This window comes from Ascoidea rubescens (genome assembly GCF_001661345.1).
Source record: "Ascoidea rubescens DSM 1968 unplaced genomic scaffold ASCRUscaffold_1, whole genome shotgun sequence".
NCBI classification, from domain to species: Eukaryota; Fungi; Ascomycota; class Saccharomycetes; order Ascoideales; family Ascoideaceae; genus Ascoidea; species Ascoidea rubescens.
This window is the reverse complement of record NW_017962913.1, coordinates 3,280,027-3,298,043: the sequence shown is the minus strand read 5'-3', so window position 1 is coordinate 3,298,043 and position 18,017 is coordinate 3,280,027. Positions and strand designations below refer to the sequence as shown.

General features: G+C 30.9%; 6 protein-coding genes across 6 annotated transcripts; 2 read left to right on the top strand and 4 right to left on the bottom strand.

Annotated features, from left to right (window-relative positions):
• Positions 1-744: 744 nt before the first annotated feature.
• On the bottom strand, positions 745-2,037 carry ASCRUDRAFT_6346 (uncharacterized protein; the record flags this gene model as incomplete). Its single annotated transcript, XM_020191328.1, has 1 exon — positions 745-2,037. The coding sequence occupies one exon, from the start codon at positions 2,035-2,037 to the stop codon at positions 745-747; it is 1,293 nt and encodes a 430-aa protein (XP_020050861.1).
• Positions 2,038-2,516: 479 nt separating this feature from the next.
• On the bottom strand, positions 2,517-4,099 carry PDA1 (pyruvate dehydrogenase (acetyl-transferring) subunit E1 alpha). Its single transcript, XM_020192577.1, has one exon. The coding sequence runs from the start codon at positions 3,826-3,828 to the stop codon at positions 2,575-2,577; it is 1,254 nt and encodes a 417-aa protein (XP_020050860.1). The 5' UTR covers positions 3,829-4,099; the 3' UTR covers positions 2,517-2,574.
• A 742-nt stretch (positions 4,100-4,841) lies between these two features.
• On the top strand, positions 4,842-5,531 carry RPS5 (40S ribosomal protein uS7; the record flags this gene model as incomplete). The annotated part of the gene is made up of 1 exon (XM_020190222.1): positions 4,842-5,531. One exon carries the CDS (start codon positions 4,842-4,844, stop codon positions 5,529-5,531), a length of 690 nt encoding a protein of 229 aa, XP_020050859.1.
• Positions 5,532-5,718: 187 nt separating this feature from the next.
• Positions 5,719-9,833, bottom strand: ASCRUDRAFT_106205 (uncharacterized protein). The gene has a single exon (XM_020188652.1). The coding sequence runs from the start codon at positions 9,386-9,388 to the stop codon at positions 5,906-5,908; it is 3,483 nt and encodes a 1,160-aa protein (XP_020050858.1). The 5' UTR covers positions 9,389-9,833; the 3' UTR covers positions 5,719-5,905.
• Positions 9,834-9,981: 148 nt separating this feature from the next.
• Positions 9,982-11,253, top strand: LIP5 (lipoate synthase; the record flags this gene model as incomplete). The annotated part of the gene is made up of 1 exon (XM_020190208.1): positions 9,982-11,253. The coding sequence occupies one exon, from the start codon at positions 9,982-9,984 to the stop codon at positions 11,251-11,253; it is 1,272 nt and encodes a 423-aa protein (XP_020050857.1).
• Positions 11,254-11,590: 337 nt separating this feature from the next.
• NPL4 (nuclear protein localization protein 4) lies at positions 11,591-16,448 on the bottom strand (the record flags this gene model as incomplete). Its single annotated transcript, XM_020191327.1, has 4 exons — positions 11,591-13,091; positions 13,175-13,377; positions 15,617-15,806; positions 16,270-16,448. The coding sequence occupies 4 exons, from the start codon at positions 16,446-16,448 to the stop codon at positions 11,591-11,593; spliced, it is 2,073 nt and encodes a 690-aa protein (XP_020050856.1).
• Between the last annotated feature and the right edge of the window lie 1,569 nt (positions 16,449-18,017).

The following is an 18,017-nucleotide window of genomic DNA, read 5'->3' as shown; positions in this document are numbered from 1 at the left end:
TTTGTTTTGTTTTGTTTTATTTTGTTTTGCTTTTTCTATTTAATTTAATTTATTTTATTTTTTTCTTTCCCTTCCCTTCCCTTCCTTTGGTTAATCTAATGATGAATTATATTACTCATTCTAATTGTTCTTTTTTGGTTTTTTATAAGTTCTTAATCTGCTGTCTGCTGGTAAACAAAATTATACCTTAATAATTGGTTATTTTTTCTTTTTTGATAAATACATCATATAATAAACACATTTCTATATATCCTTATGAAAAAAAAAAAAGGCTTCCTATATTTCTATAAATCGAAAGCAATCGATATCAATTGCTTCTTTATCAAGCGCATAAACCTGAAGATCTCTACATGGATTTTGAGGTAATTTTAATTTTAATTTTCATGCTAATTTTTATTTTTATTTTTATTTTTATTTTTATTTTTATTTTTATTTTTATTCTTAATTTTAATAATTTTATTTTATAACGAAACAAATTCATATATATTATTTTCTGTTTCCAAAGGATTATTATAAATAATTATAAAAAGTTTACATTGTAAAGAATAAAAGGACATCCTTTTTATAGTAACTAAAAAAGTTCCTCAAAATATTATCCACTTGGAAATATTATTCACTTTTAAATATAATTCCAAGATTTTATAATTATAACCAATTCTATTAACAATCAAGCCCAAGCCCAAAATGAAGGATAAATAAAATAAAAAAGGGAGATTACTCACATAATGAGATCATACTCATTTATTACAATATATTTTTAATAAAACTCTGTTTAAGGTTTTTATCATCTGGGCTCGAATATAAATCAATTTTGGTGATTTTAATTAAATTTCTATGATCAAAATCAACATGACCTGTATATTTGACCAAATACTCCTTTTCTTTATTGAAGTTGCCTTTAATTTTTAAGAATCCCTCAAATATTATTTGTAAATTTCTTAATCTGGCTTTCTCTTTTTGAATCTTCTCATCTTCATATATGTCTATGATTATTGTGTTATTTGAACTATCATGCTTCAACCCATTGAATTCTCCAATAGAAGCCCTATTGGGTGATACGCCATTAATATCCACGTTAAAGTAGTCTAAAATATCTCTTATTGAGTTTCCAATAATTTTTCTAAAATCCATTGGTTGCACAAGTAAACTAAACTTCAATTTGTTAATTTGTTGGTTACCTTGGGCCTTTTTAGAACCTGTTTTATTATTGTTATTGTTATTGTTATTATTATTATTATTATTATTATTATTATTATTATTATCACCAAGATCTTCTGGATTTAGGTGATCATACAAGGGCAATATTTCTAGATAATATAATAATGGATTTTTCTCATTTAGCCATGTTGTAAAATTCAATTTGTTTTCTTCATACGAATTGTATATTAATAAAGGCAATCCGATTTCATTTCTTATGTAGTTTGAACTGGATAAAGATTCCAATACTTTAAATTCGGCCTCTGATATTAATAATTTTTCGTTTAATATATTAAATTCCTTCAACGTAACATCCAAATTGACATCTGAATCAAGCAGCTTTGAAATTTCCTTCCTTCTTTGTTTATAGATCAAAAAGGGAAGCAAAAGTCTTTCTTTCCTGTAAAACAATTGGTATCCCAAGATCAGCAATAACGTAAAAACAACAGTTGAGAGTATAATTACAATGGTTTTCTTTGAATTTTTTTTGGTTTGCTGTTTATACTCAGTTTCAATGGCATCCTCGATGATTTTCTTTACAAATAACTCATCCTGCTTTCTATTATCGAAATGATTGCTGTTTATACCTTTGTGATTGATGTAGCTTCTGATAGTGTTGACAATTCCAGGTCTTTTTGCAGTGTTTAATGAGGTATTTCTTGTTTCAATGGAAGGAAGAAGATAGGACTTCTGGATCTTGATCAGTTGAAACTTGCAATTATAACCACCAAACAGGGAAAGAGTTCTGGTGTGAAGCACTAAACTGGAAACACTGTAGTTGCTGAGGCTCCAACGAGAGAGTAAACCACTGAGGTTCCTGTGTGGTGTGGAGGACATCATTGTTGATAGAGAGGAATAGTAGCAGAAGAGAAGTGGAAGCAGCTATCGTTGAGTGGTTTTCGGCAGCTCTTCACCCCGTTTCTTTGTGAGTGAATATAATAAAGGAAGAGCCCTTGATAGGCTCTGAGGTGCAATTCGAGCTAGAAGCTGGTGGATTTGGCTTTGGGCATTGGAAATTGGGCATTGGAATGATGTGCTACAGTAAGAGAGAGCAATGAGCTATGGGCTGGATCTACAGTTGTTGCCATTGCTCGTTTTGTTTGCTATTACAGAGATGGAGGCATTTTCATTTATCCAAAATCGAAATGGAGAAAATGTAATAATTTAAGATCTATATTTTAAATTTATAAAGCAAACTGATTTAATGCCAATTGGATAGTAGAAATTAATAATTAAAGAGAAAAACAGGATGAAAAAGAGAAAAAAAGAAAAGAGAAAAAAAGAAAAGAGAAAAAAAAAAAAAAAAAAAAAATAATTTAAAAAATCAAATTTTGGATAAATCATTAAAATATAGTATGGTTGTTATGGTTGAAACAACTATTGGACTCTATTTTCCGAAACAAAAGAACCTTTTGCAAAATCCCAAGAGTCGTCAGAGATACGACCTCTTAACACAGGGATCTCACTACCAGGAACATAAACGTCTTCGAATAAAATGCTCATTTTGGCTTCAGGAGGAGGAGAGTTATCAGCTTCTTGAACTTGTTGGTCGACGTATTTTCTGGCAGCTTTATCGTAAGCTTTGATTTCGTCTTCAGAAGCAATGTTGAATTCTAGCAATTTGTTTTTAAGACCATTAATTGGGTCATTTGTAGATCTCATGTGTTGGATTTCTTCCCTAGTTCTGTAAGTGGTACCAGGATCGGACATTGAGTGACCACCATATCTATAGGTTTCGAATTCAATTACCAAAGGACCATTGCCGGAGATGGTCCAATCTTTGGCAAACTTGGAGGCCTGGTAAGTAGCTAGAATATCCATTCCATTGACCTTTAAACCTGGAATATATTGACCTCTTTTGTAGTAGTCGGTTAAGGCAGAAGACCTTGCAGCAGAAGTGCCCATACCATACTTGTTATTTTCGCAGCAGTAGACGACTGGCAAGTCAAAGAGCTTAGCCATGTTAAACGACTCAAACACCTGTCCTTGATTAGCAGCACCATCACCGTAAAGGGTGAAGTTGCAGTTTTTTTCGCCTCTGTACTTGTGAGCAAAAGCTAGACCTGTACCCAAAGGAACCTGAGCACCAACAATACCATTACCACCGTAAAAACCCTGAGCATACATGTGCATTGAGCCTCCCTTACCGAAGGAAACACCACATCTACGGCCCATCAATTCACCCAACACTTCTTTAACAGAAGCACCTCTCATGAAGGTGAAACCATGACATCTGTAGGAGGTTATAACAGTATCCTTTTTAGTTATGGCGTTTTCAATACCAACAGCAATGGCCTCTTGACCAATTGATAAATGACAAAACCCTCTGATTTTCTTAGCTTTATATAGGGCATCAGCAGCCATTTCCATTCTTCTGATGATGATCATGTCTTTATACATTTGTAGTAAAGTTGTTTTCTCGGTGGTAAAAGTTAAATCTGGGCCTTCCAACTCGTAACCTTCGAAAGAAGTTGGAGGCAAAGTGATGTTGACTAAATCATCGCCATCGGTGGTTTTGGCTTCAATTGTAGCATAATTACGGTTGAGGCATGAAGGAGATTTTCTTAAGACAGTAAAAGCTGAAACAAGATTTGGCAATCTTCTTAAGGGATTTGTTACAGTTCTAAGCATGGTGGTGGATAGATAAGGAGATGAGAAGAATAGGGAGACAGACGCAGTGTGAACTAGACAGAAAGGAAATGGGTAGAGAGGAAAAGAGAATTGAGTTGAGCGAAATGAGAAGAGTTAGGTCAAATGAATCAGACGAAATCGAAGAGCAGCCAGATATATTCTGATATATTCTGATATATTCTGATATATTCTGATCGATAGTGCAGAGGGATATATAACAAAGTGCGATCTCAACAAAAGGATAACAAAAGGATAAAGCAGTGGATATCCCCAGCCGGAACCCCAATCAGTGATAGCGGTGTTTGTTGCGATGGAAAGAGATTCGATATTGATGTTTTGCATGGGGGATTTACCCGACCGGCATCGCCAGTTCCGGATCGTGCAGGGATAGCCGCGCTTGGTTCGCGCAGAACAGCGAAAAGCGCTCACTCTCTCCCGTTTCGATGGTCACAGTGGAGACTGCAATCACCAGACGGTTTTTCCGTGCGCCGGCAGCGGTCTCCGCAAATATCCGCAGGGCTCTATTGGCCGCGAGCCCTTGAAACATACACGTGGTATGCACATGCGGTGGAAAACATCCAAACAGGAACAAACGTGCCCGGGCTTCCAACCGCTGCTTGGCTGGATACCCTGTTGCGGGCTCATACGCCGTGTGCTGCGGAAGCAACGCCGCTGGCATGGACTGCTTCTTTTAGTATGGGTGTAGGGTTTGTGGGCCGGAGCTGAAATTCAGGATCCCACATCCACGCTCCTACCCATGGAAAACACCTTTGGGCTATCATTTTTCATTATATTGATTTCGTCAACTGAAGGTTTTCTCCCAGATATTATCTTGTTTATATTATACTAGCTTGATTCACTTTTCAAAGCATCTCTGCCGCAAGATTATCACCACAAACAAAGTTCTGAATTTTCTAATTTTCAAAGTTTTGTTTTAGAGAGCTCCAGAGATATCGTAGAATATAATTCACACTTTATAAATCATACAAACAATAATAATAACATAATACAAAATGAGTGAAATTGATCAAGTCGAAGCTGAAGAACAATACGAAGAAATTGTTGACGATGTTGTTGAAGAAGTTAAATTCGTTGAATTAGCCACCAGAATCCCAACTGAAGTCCAAGCTGCTCAACAACAAATTCGTTTATTCAACAAATGGACCTACGAAGATGTCACCGTCAAGGACATCTCATTGACTGATTATATTCAAATAAGATCCCCTGTTTTTGTTTCTCACACTGCTGGTCGTTATGCTTCAAAAAGATTCAGAAAAGCCAACTGTCCAATCATTGAAAGATTAACAAATTCTTTAATGATGAACGGTAGAAACAATGGTAAAAAATTAAAAGCTGTCAGAATTATTAAACATGCTTTAGAAATCATCCATGTTTTAACTGACCAAAACCCATTGCAAGTTATTGTTGATGCTATTGTTAACACTGGTCCAAGAGAAGATTCGACAAGAACTGGTTCTGCTGGTAACGTCAGAAGAACCGCTGTTGATGTCTCCCCATTAAGAAGAGTCAATCAAGCTATTGCTTTATTAACCATTGGTGCAAGAGAAGCCTCTTTCAGAAACATTAAAACTATTGCTGAATGTTTGGCTGAAGAATTAATCAATGCTGCTAAAGGTTCCTCAACTTCCTACGCCATCAAAAAGAAAGATGAAATAGAACGTGTTGCTAAATCTAACCGTTAAGTTCTCTTTTTACATATATTTTTTAATAAATTATCTGTAATTTTTAACATTTCAATTATTTTAATTTTAAATTTCGAATTTCAAATTCAATTTAATTTTAATTCTAATTCTAATTTTTAATTATCTAAAAAAATAAAAATATTAAAAAAGTCAATTTTAAAATCTATCATCTATTCTTCAATTTCTACTTTTCCTTTGTAAATTACAATCCAATTTATAATCAAACAAACAAACAAAAAAAATGAAAAACAGTAAAAACGAAAAAAAAAAAAGTATATATATATATAAATATCCAAATGTAAAAATATCCTCTTTTAATCAATAATACAACACCCTTATGTTCCATTTCATTCTCTTTTAACTTTTATCACTTTTCAGTTGAAAAGTTCCTCTCCTAATCGATTAAATTCATTCAATGCGCTTTCAATATTGTAAAATCTATTTTCAAAAATATCTCTATATTTTATATCATTCATTTGGTTCATTAAATTTAAATCCTCACAAATTATAATCTTATTGTTTTTTCTATTCCAGTTCTCTTTTAAACCCAAATCACCATCATCATTGATACTTCCATCTCTATTTCCATTCATTTCCTTAGTCATATCTTGACTATCTAACCCTCTTTTAAACTTCAACTTTCTTTCATCTCTATTCTCACTAAAATATACTTTGAAAAAAATATCTTTAATTACTTTCCGGATTTTTTCAATCATTATGTGGTTTTTACTTTTATTTTCGTTCAATTGGCTTAAATTCATCTTATACTCTTTTTTCAATTTTTGTAAAAGCCAAAGCCCAACAAATGGATAGTCTTTTTGTTTAACTATTCCCGCAATAATTATTTTCAATACATTGCTATGATCAAAAACTTTTTCTTGAATAACTTTAATAGAAATTTTCTTATTCTGAAGATAATTTACCAACCAACATATAAAGATTTCCAACTCACAAAAAGATGAAAATGAATAAGTATAATTTGCTAAAATCTTCTTCCAAATCAAAAGCATCATAGAAATTTCTTCTTTGTTAAGTCTATCAAATCTCGCGTCATCAAGAATTTTAATAAACAAGTCAACAATATATTTTAAAAATTCTTTATGATTTCGAAATGTCACATTCGTAAAATTCTTATATTTTTCCTCATTAAACATTTGATGATTATATAAAAGATAGTTGAACAAAATAAAAATATTTTTAAATTTTATTTCACCCTCAATTTTACCATCAACAACATCATTGAAAACTTTCTTACTGTCTTGTAGTCTTGAGGATTGGTTTTCAATAAAGGATTCTAATATTATACTAATTGCTTCAGAAAATTTTTTAGTTTTTGTGTAGTAGTAGAGTCGTACATTATCAAATTTTTTATATTCCAGCGCATTTATTAGCTCCTCATGATTCAATTTTTCAAAAATTTTAAGAATCAATTTAACATTAGCAAACTTAGCGGCTATAACACTTTCCATCGTTTTAGCATCCTGAATTAAATCCTTATCAGACCGTTTATAAAACTTATTTTGTGCTGGTGAAAGAAGATTTTTACTTTTTAACGAATAATTCAACTTGCCAATTCCATGGTTAGCTTTGAAATTGCTTTTCTCAAAATCAAAATTAGAAAAACCATAAATATAATTGTTACAAATCTGAAACATGTAACTCAATATTGTTTTCCTCATGATCATTATTTTTTTGGGATCTGTCTCATTAATAGTTCCATTGTGAATTTTTAGCAATAAAGTGCTGAACTTGAACAAAAGCTTTAAAACCAATTGAAAAGTTTTTTCCGAGTATTGGTTTTCGGAAGCTTCTAAAGACAAAGAAAAAAAAATATCTTTATAAGTGCCTATTTTAATATAGCAACCAATGAACTGAGGAGACAATATATTCGAATCTTGAAAAGACTTTTCAAATCGTTCAAAAATACTATCAATTGGAAATGAAGAAATGTACTTGTTAAATAGTTGAACAATTTCAAGAAATAAAGCAAACCTTTTATTTTTCTCAGTCACTTTATATTTATCAAGCTTCTTTAATAACAATTTGAATTTTATGTCGTAAATCAAATAACTTGAATCAGATAAAAAAAAAAATGGCATAGGTGAGCTTTTATCAATCTTTTGTATTGAAAATAAATCTGCACAAAATCCGTTGAAAAGTAGATCAATTTTCTTAATTGGAATAATTGAGCAATGAAAATAAACATTGTTCCAAAAACTTATTTGGTTTTTTAAATAAATTGATGAATAGACATGATTTAATGATAAACAACTTAAAAAATGCTCAAGATTTTCTAAAGGATAAGAGGATTGGTTAATTAAAGATAATATTCTATATGATGTTGATTTTTGCAACCAAAGGTGTGTAAAGTGGTTTTCAGATGGTTTTTTTCTAATGTTAGAATTAATGATATATGATAAATTTTTTTGATTTCGAAATAAAAGATTGAAAAAAGCATCTACATAGTTTTTATGCACAGATGAATTGATTTTTTCTTTAAGCTTTTCCGAGGTTAGGTGGTCTAAAATTGGTTCTAAATAAGAGCTATTTGGTGGTAGATCATTATTTGAAAATAAAAAGAGATTGTAGTCCAATATAAGTAAAGGAGAAAAATGATTTCTATTCAAATTGTTAAATGGCAGAGAATATTTAATAAAAAAACAAATCAAGTGTTTGTAAAACCCCTGACCGGCAGCTGTGAAGTTTAATGATTTATATAGATCATATAGTACATGCAAAGAGGAGTACTGTACGTTTGATGTCTTTAAATTATTATTGACATTATGGTTATGATTATTTTTATTTTTATTTTTATTATCATTATCATTATCATTTTGAGTTTCAGATGATTTAGTAAAAAAATAATCGAGAATAGATGATTTGAAAGAAGAATCATCATTTTCTTGGTTTATGGTTGAAGAAGTGTTATTTTGATTGAAATCTGGCTTGAGTTGAATGTAATTATATTCTTCATTTAAGAAAGCCGATTTGATTATGATTTCCCAATTTATTGTTGAAGGATCAACTAATGTAAATATTTGTGAATGAATTTGATATGCTAGATCCAAATTTAAAGATATAAAACATGAAGAAAGAAATAAATTATAAATATCATTTCTGAAATAAGTTATTTTTTCTAATTTTAAATTTCTCAAATCTTTTTCTTTTTTTTTTTCTTGATCTGAAATTTGGGATTTACTTGAATGCAGATGATTAGGTAAAGATTGGATTTTTGTTAAAACATTGTTGTTAAAGAAGTAACTCTTGGTCAAAAAGTTAAAACAGTTGAGGATAAGAGAATCTGTGAATGATAATTTTATAGTAAAAGCAACAAAGAGTTTAAATTCATTCAAATCTAAATTATTTGACATTAAATTTTCAAAAAGATCATCATAATCATGATTACTCAAACAAAAATCATCCCATAAACTTTGAAATTTATTAGAGTTTTTACCATCAAAAAATGGGAAATTTAAAAGATTTCGATATAAATTAAAAGGCAAAACCATAGGATTTTGATTGGGGTTTGGATTCGTAGCAGCTACTTTCTTTAAATTAGCTTCACATGCTTTCTTGTAATTTTCTAGCAAAACAACTCTATAAGTTTGTGGAACAAGAAAGGCCTTGTTTTTGGAAAAAATTTTCAATTTTTTATTAATCAAGATAGGAATTAAATTTAGCTCTTTATTTTTATCCGAGAAGCTCTGAGTTGGACTGCTTTTGCTATTAGAACGAGAGACATATGATAGAGTATGAAAGGTGGATACAACCGTTTTTTGCAGAGAGACAAGAGAAAGGAAAAAAGTGTAATAAGTGATTCTGAAAGAGCCATATTTCAAGAATAAATTTCTTTGCATTCTTCACTTATTGTGAGCATTGTGAGGAAACTTTGGTGTTGTCGAAGAATATCTCTAAATTTTTCAGTCACTTCCGTTGTTTTCTGAAGATATAATAACATTTCCAGCCTATCACGTTCTGCATGAAATATATCCAGATAAGAGGAACTTTGTGGATGACCTGCAAAAGACACAGATAAGTACACAATAGTACGTCAAACCACCAGTCTGGATAAATCTTGCAATTACCTAATCTACTAACATTAGCTCATTTCTCACTAATCTGAATCACGTGTTAGACACTGCTGAATAATGCACATCTTCTCATTAGCTGCGTGTTTCTTTCGAACCGTGAATGTGGTTTTTGTGCTCTTTGCTCCCGAGTCAAAGGGTGGTGGCCCGAGTCATAAAAAGCCGGTGCTTCAGATTCGCTTCCTGTGTGTCAAAATCCTATCTGGAGCTGATTGATCAATAGATGAGTCGACATTGTTGGTGTCGCTAGGTCGCATTTTCCTGATATCGCTGCTTCTTGGGTATTTTATTGTATTGCATTCTATTTTTTGTTCATTGTGCTGGCTTTTCGTTGCTGCCCTCAAATTCACTATTCCATGACAATGTTCATCCCTTCAAAGTCACTTCCTCATTTTCTCCCAAAGGCCTCCCACCCTTCTATCAGATTGATAAGTTCCTCGCCTGTGAAGAACAGTCTCAATACTTTGGCTGATGTTCCTGTTTCGAAGTTCAATTCTTCTGATCCGATACCAATTGCTACTGATGCGATCGAAAAATCGAGAAGAACAAGGGATTTTTCAAGAAAACTAAATGATGGCCCATCATTTGATGATTTTTTAAAGGGAACTGCTTCTTCCTTTTATTTGGATCCTATAGAGAAAGCAAGGGCTTTGAATTTATCTGAAAATGTCAATAAGTTAAATAAGCTTCCTAAATGGTTAAAGGTGCCCATTCCAAAAGGCAAAAACTTTACCAAAGTTAAGAACGATATTAAAGAATTAAAACTATCAACTGTTTGTGTTGAGGCCAAATGTCCCAACATAGGTGAATGTTGGGGTGGTGGCTCTTCCAAAACGAGCACTGCAACAATAATGCTTATGGGGGATACATGTACCAGAGGTTGTAGATTTTGTTCCGTTAAGACTAATAGAGCTCCAAGTTCTTTGGATCAAAACGAACCTGATAACGTTAGTGAGGCAATCTCCAGATGGGGACTTGGTTATGTTGTTTTAACTACTGTTGATAGAGATGATTTGCCCGATGGAGGTGCTTCCCACTTGATTAAAACTATTCAATTAACTAAACAGAGATCACTAATAAAAAACAATAAAGAAATTCTTATTGAATGTCTTAGTGGAGACTTTCAAGGAGATTTGCTTCAAGTCCAAAAAATGGCGCTATCAGGTTTGGATGTGTACTCCCACAACTTAGAAACTGTTGAAGAACTCACTCCCTTTGTCAGAGACAGAAGAGCAACATATAGGCAATCCTTATCGGTACTAAATCATGCTAAATCATCAAATCCAAACATTATAACAAAAACATCTTTAATGTTGGGTTTGGGTGAGTCTGATGCTCAAATTAGGCAAACTTTATCCGATTTGAAGGACATCAAATGTGATATTGTTACTTTTGGTCAATATATGAGACCAACAAAAAGACACATGAAAGTTGTTGATTATATAAAACCTGAAAAATTTGAATACTGGAAAACAGTTGCTGAAGATGAATATGGCTTTCTATTATGTTCTTCTGGTCCCTTAGTTAGAAGTAGTTATAGAGCTGGTGAATTTTTTATTGAAAATGTATTAAGAAAAAGAAAATTGGAATCTAATTCAAGATTTAATTCCCATAATTTATCTAATAAACTATAATATCAATCATTTAAACTGTAATAATTCAAATTATAAATGAATCTATATAAATTTATTTAAATTACTCTCCTATAAAATAAGTCAATCAAATTAATCTAGGATAATTAATAATTCCATAAATGATATATTCAATTCTTTATTTCTTTTTCTTTTTCTTTTTCTTCAACATCTTATTTTTCTTTTCCTCTTTTATTAGAACAAATAGATATATTGCATAAAGTTGTTATAATCACTCGCTAAGACCTCTTTATTTCTTCCTTCAATTTTTAACTTTCAAGTTTTATAATTTCCTAAGATTTAATCCAGTCCATCCTCTAATAATTATAATTTTCTATCTTCAGATTTCATTTAATAGCGTAATTAAGGTTTTCCAACCAGGCTTATCCAAAAGTGTATAAATATCTAACATATCATCCTTAACAATAACTTTAACAATCAAATCCTTCTCTTCTTCATTTAAAACTCCCAATGTAAACAAATATCCCAATAGATGGAAATCAGATAAATACTTTATATATTCTTCACTATTTTCAAAACCTTTAATACCCAAATGCCTTTTAACAGAACTAATATCCTGTGATGCACCCATTGAAGATCTATTTTCAATTGGAAATATTTTCTCACATTTAAATAATGGTTTAGGAGCTTGAGGAAAACCATGACTTAGTGTGACTAAAAGAAAATCAACTGGAAATGCAGGTTTAGCATTTTTTTTCACCAAAATATTATATTCATTTCTCATTCTGTAAAAGATTTCTGGTACATATCTTTCGGAATTGGTGTCATTGATGTATGCCATTGAGGGATGAGATGACCCGCATATTATATCAGCTTCAACTAATGCTTCAGCATCTTGTGAAACTTGATAAGATGATATATCAATATCTCCCTTTTCATTACCAGATATAACACAAGTCACAAACTTGGAGGAAAATCTACCAGAATCTGACCATTTGCAAGGGTTTTTGTTTTTATTTTGTAAAGTTGCAGCTAGTATAACTTCCAATGAAGATAAGAAAAATGTATCTTTATTTCGTTTACAGAAAACAGTGCCATCGTTATTACCTGCATCAGTTAAATCAGTGAAAATCATACCAATTTTTTGTAGCCCGAATTTTTTGGCTAAAGAATCAATTTTTGTCTCATTTTCCCAATTTATATCAACAATTAGCCCATCGTCTTCATTTTGTTGTGTTGGTTCATAAATGACTTGAACAACACCTTTAACACCTAAAGGGACTTCTTCATATTCTTCATAAGTACCGTATAAATATCCAAATCTTTGTTTGCCTGTTATTCTCCAACTTTCAATAAAATTATTAACTATTTGAGAATGTGCAAATTCCAAATGGTCTACTAAACGAAACTCTTGTTGTTGTAAAGTTATGGCAGACGGTTGACATTTGGAGCAAATACCCTTTGGCCATGGTAGATGACCATTTCTGCAATTTTTGTCAACAATGAAAGAAGATTCATTAATTGGAGAGATATATGATGCAGAAGAAGACTTCTTATTGGTAGACTCATTCGATTGTTTAATAAAAGATTGAAAAGACATGTGCTTAATGGCATGTTCTTCCCTATATTGCTTATCCCAAGGAGGCAAGGGGGAACAATACTCACACATCCCTTTATCAGAATGTCTACAAAATGTTGAACGCTTTCTCTTTATGTAGCCATCCACCTTGTCATATTTATCGTCGATTGGTAATTGTTCAACAGGTTTCGGGCCTGATATATTATTATTTGGTAGAGATGATTTCATAGCTGGTGATGTGGAAGACAGAGTGGATTGGTCATCTGTTGTGGAATAAGATAGATATAATAAGGAACCATGTCTAAAATAAAAACAAAAGGTTAGAAATTGCCAAAATAACAATAAATATTGGAAAAACATATAGTTAAAGAAAAATAAACATACTTTAAACCCAATTGAGAACAGGTTTTTTCTGATAAACTTGAAATGGAAATCTCATCTGATGTTGGCTTTTCAGATAGTTCCAAAGAAGAGAAATCAACATTTTTAGGTAATTTTGGTGACAACTGTTCCAAGACAGACAATAAATGTTGATCTTCTTTAGCTTCTACTCTAAGCATACCAACCTTGGTTCTAAAACGTAAAATCTGATTAACAATTTTCGAAAAACATTTCCAATTTTTGTTAGTGAACAAAATACTTCCAATAATCCACAGAACCAATTTGCCTCTTTGAAAAATGAGGTGAACAATAACAGTTCCGGCAAATAACATACCATTTTGAAAGCAGTGTTTCGGTTAAACAACAAAAGTATAAACTAGATGATTCTTAAAAAACTTGACTAGAAAACAGATTCTTGTGCCCCTGAGATGTTGATAGTTGCTGAGAGAGAAGCAAAAGCAGTTGAAGCTTGTGTGGAAATAGACTCGTGTTGCGGGCAGAACCAGCTGGATGGTACTGGCACTGCTGAGTCAGCTAAGCGTGCTTCTTTTTCTTCAGCTCCAACGACGTTGTGGATAGAGATTGGATACCCATGAAAGAAGAGCAGCTTCAAGCACTGAGCCCAAGAGACTTTTTCTAACGAAAAGCGTTTAGGAAACAGCGAGAATTCTAGTTCAATGCCAGCTTCCTATACCTGAAGTACTAACACATTCATATCTCAGGCAATATTACACGCTCGCTTTGCGAAATGCTGTCAATAATATTAAAGTATCAACTAAATATCTTTTGATCATTTAAGTCAAATTCAGAAAAAACGAGCTATTTTTGATTTATACTAGTAACTATATTCATAATAAAGATATGTAGTTTTTGAAAAGCTGTTGTAAGGCCTATTGTAAATCTTCCTGTTCAATTGCAATTATTGTGCATAAAAATGCATAAAAATGCACATTGTACAGATATTTATCCGATAGTGTACATATCCGGATAAACACTTATTGTTAATAAATACCCTTTTCTTCAGAATGTATGTTTATTATGGAGGACTGATATCGATTGATTTGATCTTAATGCTATCAAGAACTGGATCTGAAGACTGAAGACTGGTTTATCTGTTGAATAAGAACTGTCTTTTTGAGAAATTGTCACTACAAGTGTCTTGTAGTGGGTTGGGTTTGTAGACTTAGTAACAATACACCATCATGTCATCAAAGTATGTTGGCATTGTCCTTCAATTGCAGCTGAAGAGGTCGTTGATGAAAAGAAACTGTAATATGTAGAGCTAACGCAGCTGAGACTATGGATTCAACAACTGGTCTGATATTTCTGGGGTATCATTCATAGATTAGTGGAAGCTCCTGAAGTATCAACTGAAGATATATTGATACACAGATATTGATACAACTTATTGATCGAACTGAATAATATTTTTGACCATCAATTCTTTTTTTGTTATAGAGTAAAACAAAATCATGAATTTTAGCTTTCTATTTATTTCTTATCATGAAATTTTATTTGAATATACTTTCTAACCTCATTTTGATCAAGTCTAGCACATAAACTAACTCACAATAACCATCACGGATTCTAGAAAGTATAAATAAGTCATATATCTTCTTTATTCAGTATTCTAAAAAGTTATTTTGGTTAGTTTGATTCAAAAAAAGCATTTCAAGTTTTTTGGGGCTTTTTTTATATCCTTTCCCCTTCCAATTGTCAAAAATAGTTTATATGTTCTAATCAAAATACCATTAAGTGTGAAAAGTTAATCACTAAATAATTATCATCTTTCGGGCTAGACTTCATATAAATACTGAAAATAGTATGAATTTAAAGTTGAAAAAATTAATTTATTATTGTTCAAATAATACTCTCAATGATACTTATTTATTTAAATTCAAATAATATTATAAATTTATGGTTATTAAAACACTGGCAAAATATTTCGTTGCCATACATTTTAATATAAATCTGCTTCCGAGGCCATCTCGGCTTATAGCTAATCAACTAAAAGCTATGAAAAATACTATATTTACCTCATACTTTTTTTAATAAATGTCAGTTTGATCAATGTTAAATATTACTATTCTGAAATAAAAATGAAATACTCACAATTTTGTATTTGAAATAAACCATTACAGCTTTAGTACGCTTTTTTTTTGGCTTTACAATAAGTGATTTGAAGACTCAATTTGAAGATTCGATTTGAAGATTCAATTTTGGATATTAATTTTAATCAGATTCAAACCATAGTTATATTAAAATCCTGGAACAGATAAGGTATTATTTACTAAAAAAATCGCATAAAAAATTAATTCAGTACTATTTATGAATCAATAAAGAAAAAAAAGTTATAAAAATTTATTGACCAAATTTCAATCAATTGAAAAAGTTGAGAAAATTACAATAAATGGTAGCATATTTGGTATACTAACTGTCGGAAACATTATTAGAATCACTGTCAGAAATATCACTATTATTGCCGGCATAATTATCAAAATAGTGAGCAGTGCTATGGTCAACACTATAGTTAGTAAAATAGCTAATAGGAGTACCAATGGGCATGGACATACTAAAAGGAGGAAGACTAATAGAACCATAAATAGGGAAACTTATAGGATAATGAATAGGAAGACTAATAGGAAGAGTAAAAGGAAGACTAATGTGAGCACGAATAGGAAAACCAAAAGAGTTAGAATAAGGACCAACAAAACTATCACAAAAAACTACCAAAATTTACACAAAAATCATTACGACAAAAAGATGTAATTGGTTTCAAAAGATCACTCGCATAAAGTACGACAAATTGATGGGCTTTGTAATCAACACCAACGTACATAGGAATAGATCTCTTAGAACAGATTCCTCTTTTTATATTAACATAATCACCAATATAAATAAAATATGTGCCTATATGTCCATGCTATGAAAAAAATAATTTTTGGTTAACTTGTTTGAAACTGTAGGGGTTGATTGGAAGTGATCGAGATAAAGGTTAGGAAAAATTTTTTTAAACCACAGGATATAAATAATTTAATCTTGATTGGGCTTCTGAGCAAAATCCGTATAAAGGCAAAGTGTGAATAATAATGTGATACTTAATATTTTTGAAATATGAAGTTAAATAATCACAGGAAAAACAACAAAATTTTTTATTAGATTTATAAAATCCCTGGTCATTAGATGTATGATTTAATGAAATTGAAATTTTATCTTCAGACCTAGTGGTTTTGATGTTTCTGCTGTTAAGTTTAACCATCTTTAAATAATGAGCCATTAGAAATATTTTGGTGCAATTCAATATAAAAAAAAAGAGGGAGATTTTGCAATATTTATAGACAAAATAGATAAGGAGAAATTTAAAACCATTTGAACTAGCAGAGAAACAATTTGAAAAAACAAAAGAAAATATCTATGCTTTTTATCTGTTAAAATGTTTCACTTTTGATTTTCTTATTTTTTGTTCTTTTTCTAAGAAAAAGAAAATTAATCAATCAAAGAAAAACCTAGCAAGATTTAATGGCTAGTCCAATAAAAACATTTGCCTCTAGCTTTGAATTCTAAAACCTCATAAGAAAATGAATTTTCTAATATCATTTAATTAAATACAATAAAACCGATTATCCTAATCACCATAACCAAATTATTGATAAACAAAGTACAGAATTCATATCAATTTTCTAGTCCATAAACTGCAACAGAAAAACAAGATAAACCTTAGATAAATAACCTGTAAATTAATAAGTTTTGTATAAATAAACCTTGTATAAATAGGTTCCTCCTAATTAAGTTTCAGTGAAATAGTCCTTATTGAATTAATTACTCTAGTAATTTTTAATTGATAATAATACCCAAAAATAATTATAAAACATGTAAAATATCCCAAATACAATTTTATGAGACAAGTAAAAGAAAACAAACTTTCTCTGAAATGAATGTATCAACAATAATTTTAAATGATAGGTCGAAAAACACTGAATCAACAAAACAAACTCAGAGAAATTAATCAAAATAAACTGTTTCGCAAAAGTTGATTGATGAAAACTAGCCCAAAACTAGCCCAAAACTAGCTCAAAAATGTTATTTAATTTATTTTGAGTTGGCATTGTGATTGAAAACCAAAAAAATTTTAGCATATTTAATCTGTTTAAACACAAATGAAAAAAAGGCAAAAAATTTAATCAATTGCTAAATTTGCATGATAAAAGCATAAATAAATATCTTTTCTGACTCACTTTGAATATAATAATATCAATTTGGACACAAAAATACTCCGCAGTTAAATCAACAGAAACCGACTTTGACATATAAAATGGATATTGAAATGCTTAATCTAATACCTCAAAGTAACCACCCAATTTGCATTCAGTTTCCCCATAAACATTTTAGCTTCAATAAACAACCAAAAGTTGTTTTGAAAATCTCACTGCTAAGTTACAAAATATGCTCGGATTACTCCACTAGTGGCTAAAACCATCATTGATTTGTAAGCTTTGGTGTTTTCTTTTGTTTATTCCATCTGGTCCAACAAGCATTAAGATAAAATACAGCTTCTATATCAAGCACTAATAAATTGAAAAATCCATATCAACTATTAACCTTAGATTACCCAAGTTGATGTTAATGACAAAATGTTTTGCTAAGTAACTTTATTCGGGTCAGGAAAATAAAATAAGTATTGATTAATCAAAAAGATTTTTAGTTCTCGCTGGATGACAGAATTCGTCGTAATATATGCCCTATGGTAAAAGGTGTGGTTTCAGTTAATTATTCCAATAGCTCACTTTAACCGAATTGTTGGAGAATTTCAATGGGTTTAGTTATTTCATCAAATGATATTAATTTG

Excerpts from the sequence above, each read along its gene's own strand:
- PDA1 (XM_020192577.1), bottom strand. The coding sequence starts at position 3,828 with ATGCTTAGAACTGTAACAAATCCCTTAAGAAGATTGCCAAATCTTGTT.
- ASCRUDRAFT_106205 (XM_020188652.1), bottom strand. The coding sequence starts at position 9,388 with ATGCAAAGAAATTTATTCTTGAAATATGGCTCTTTCAGAATCACTTAT.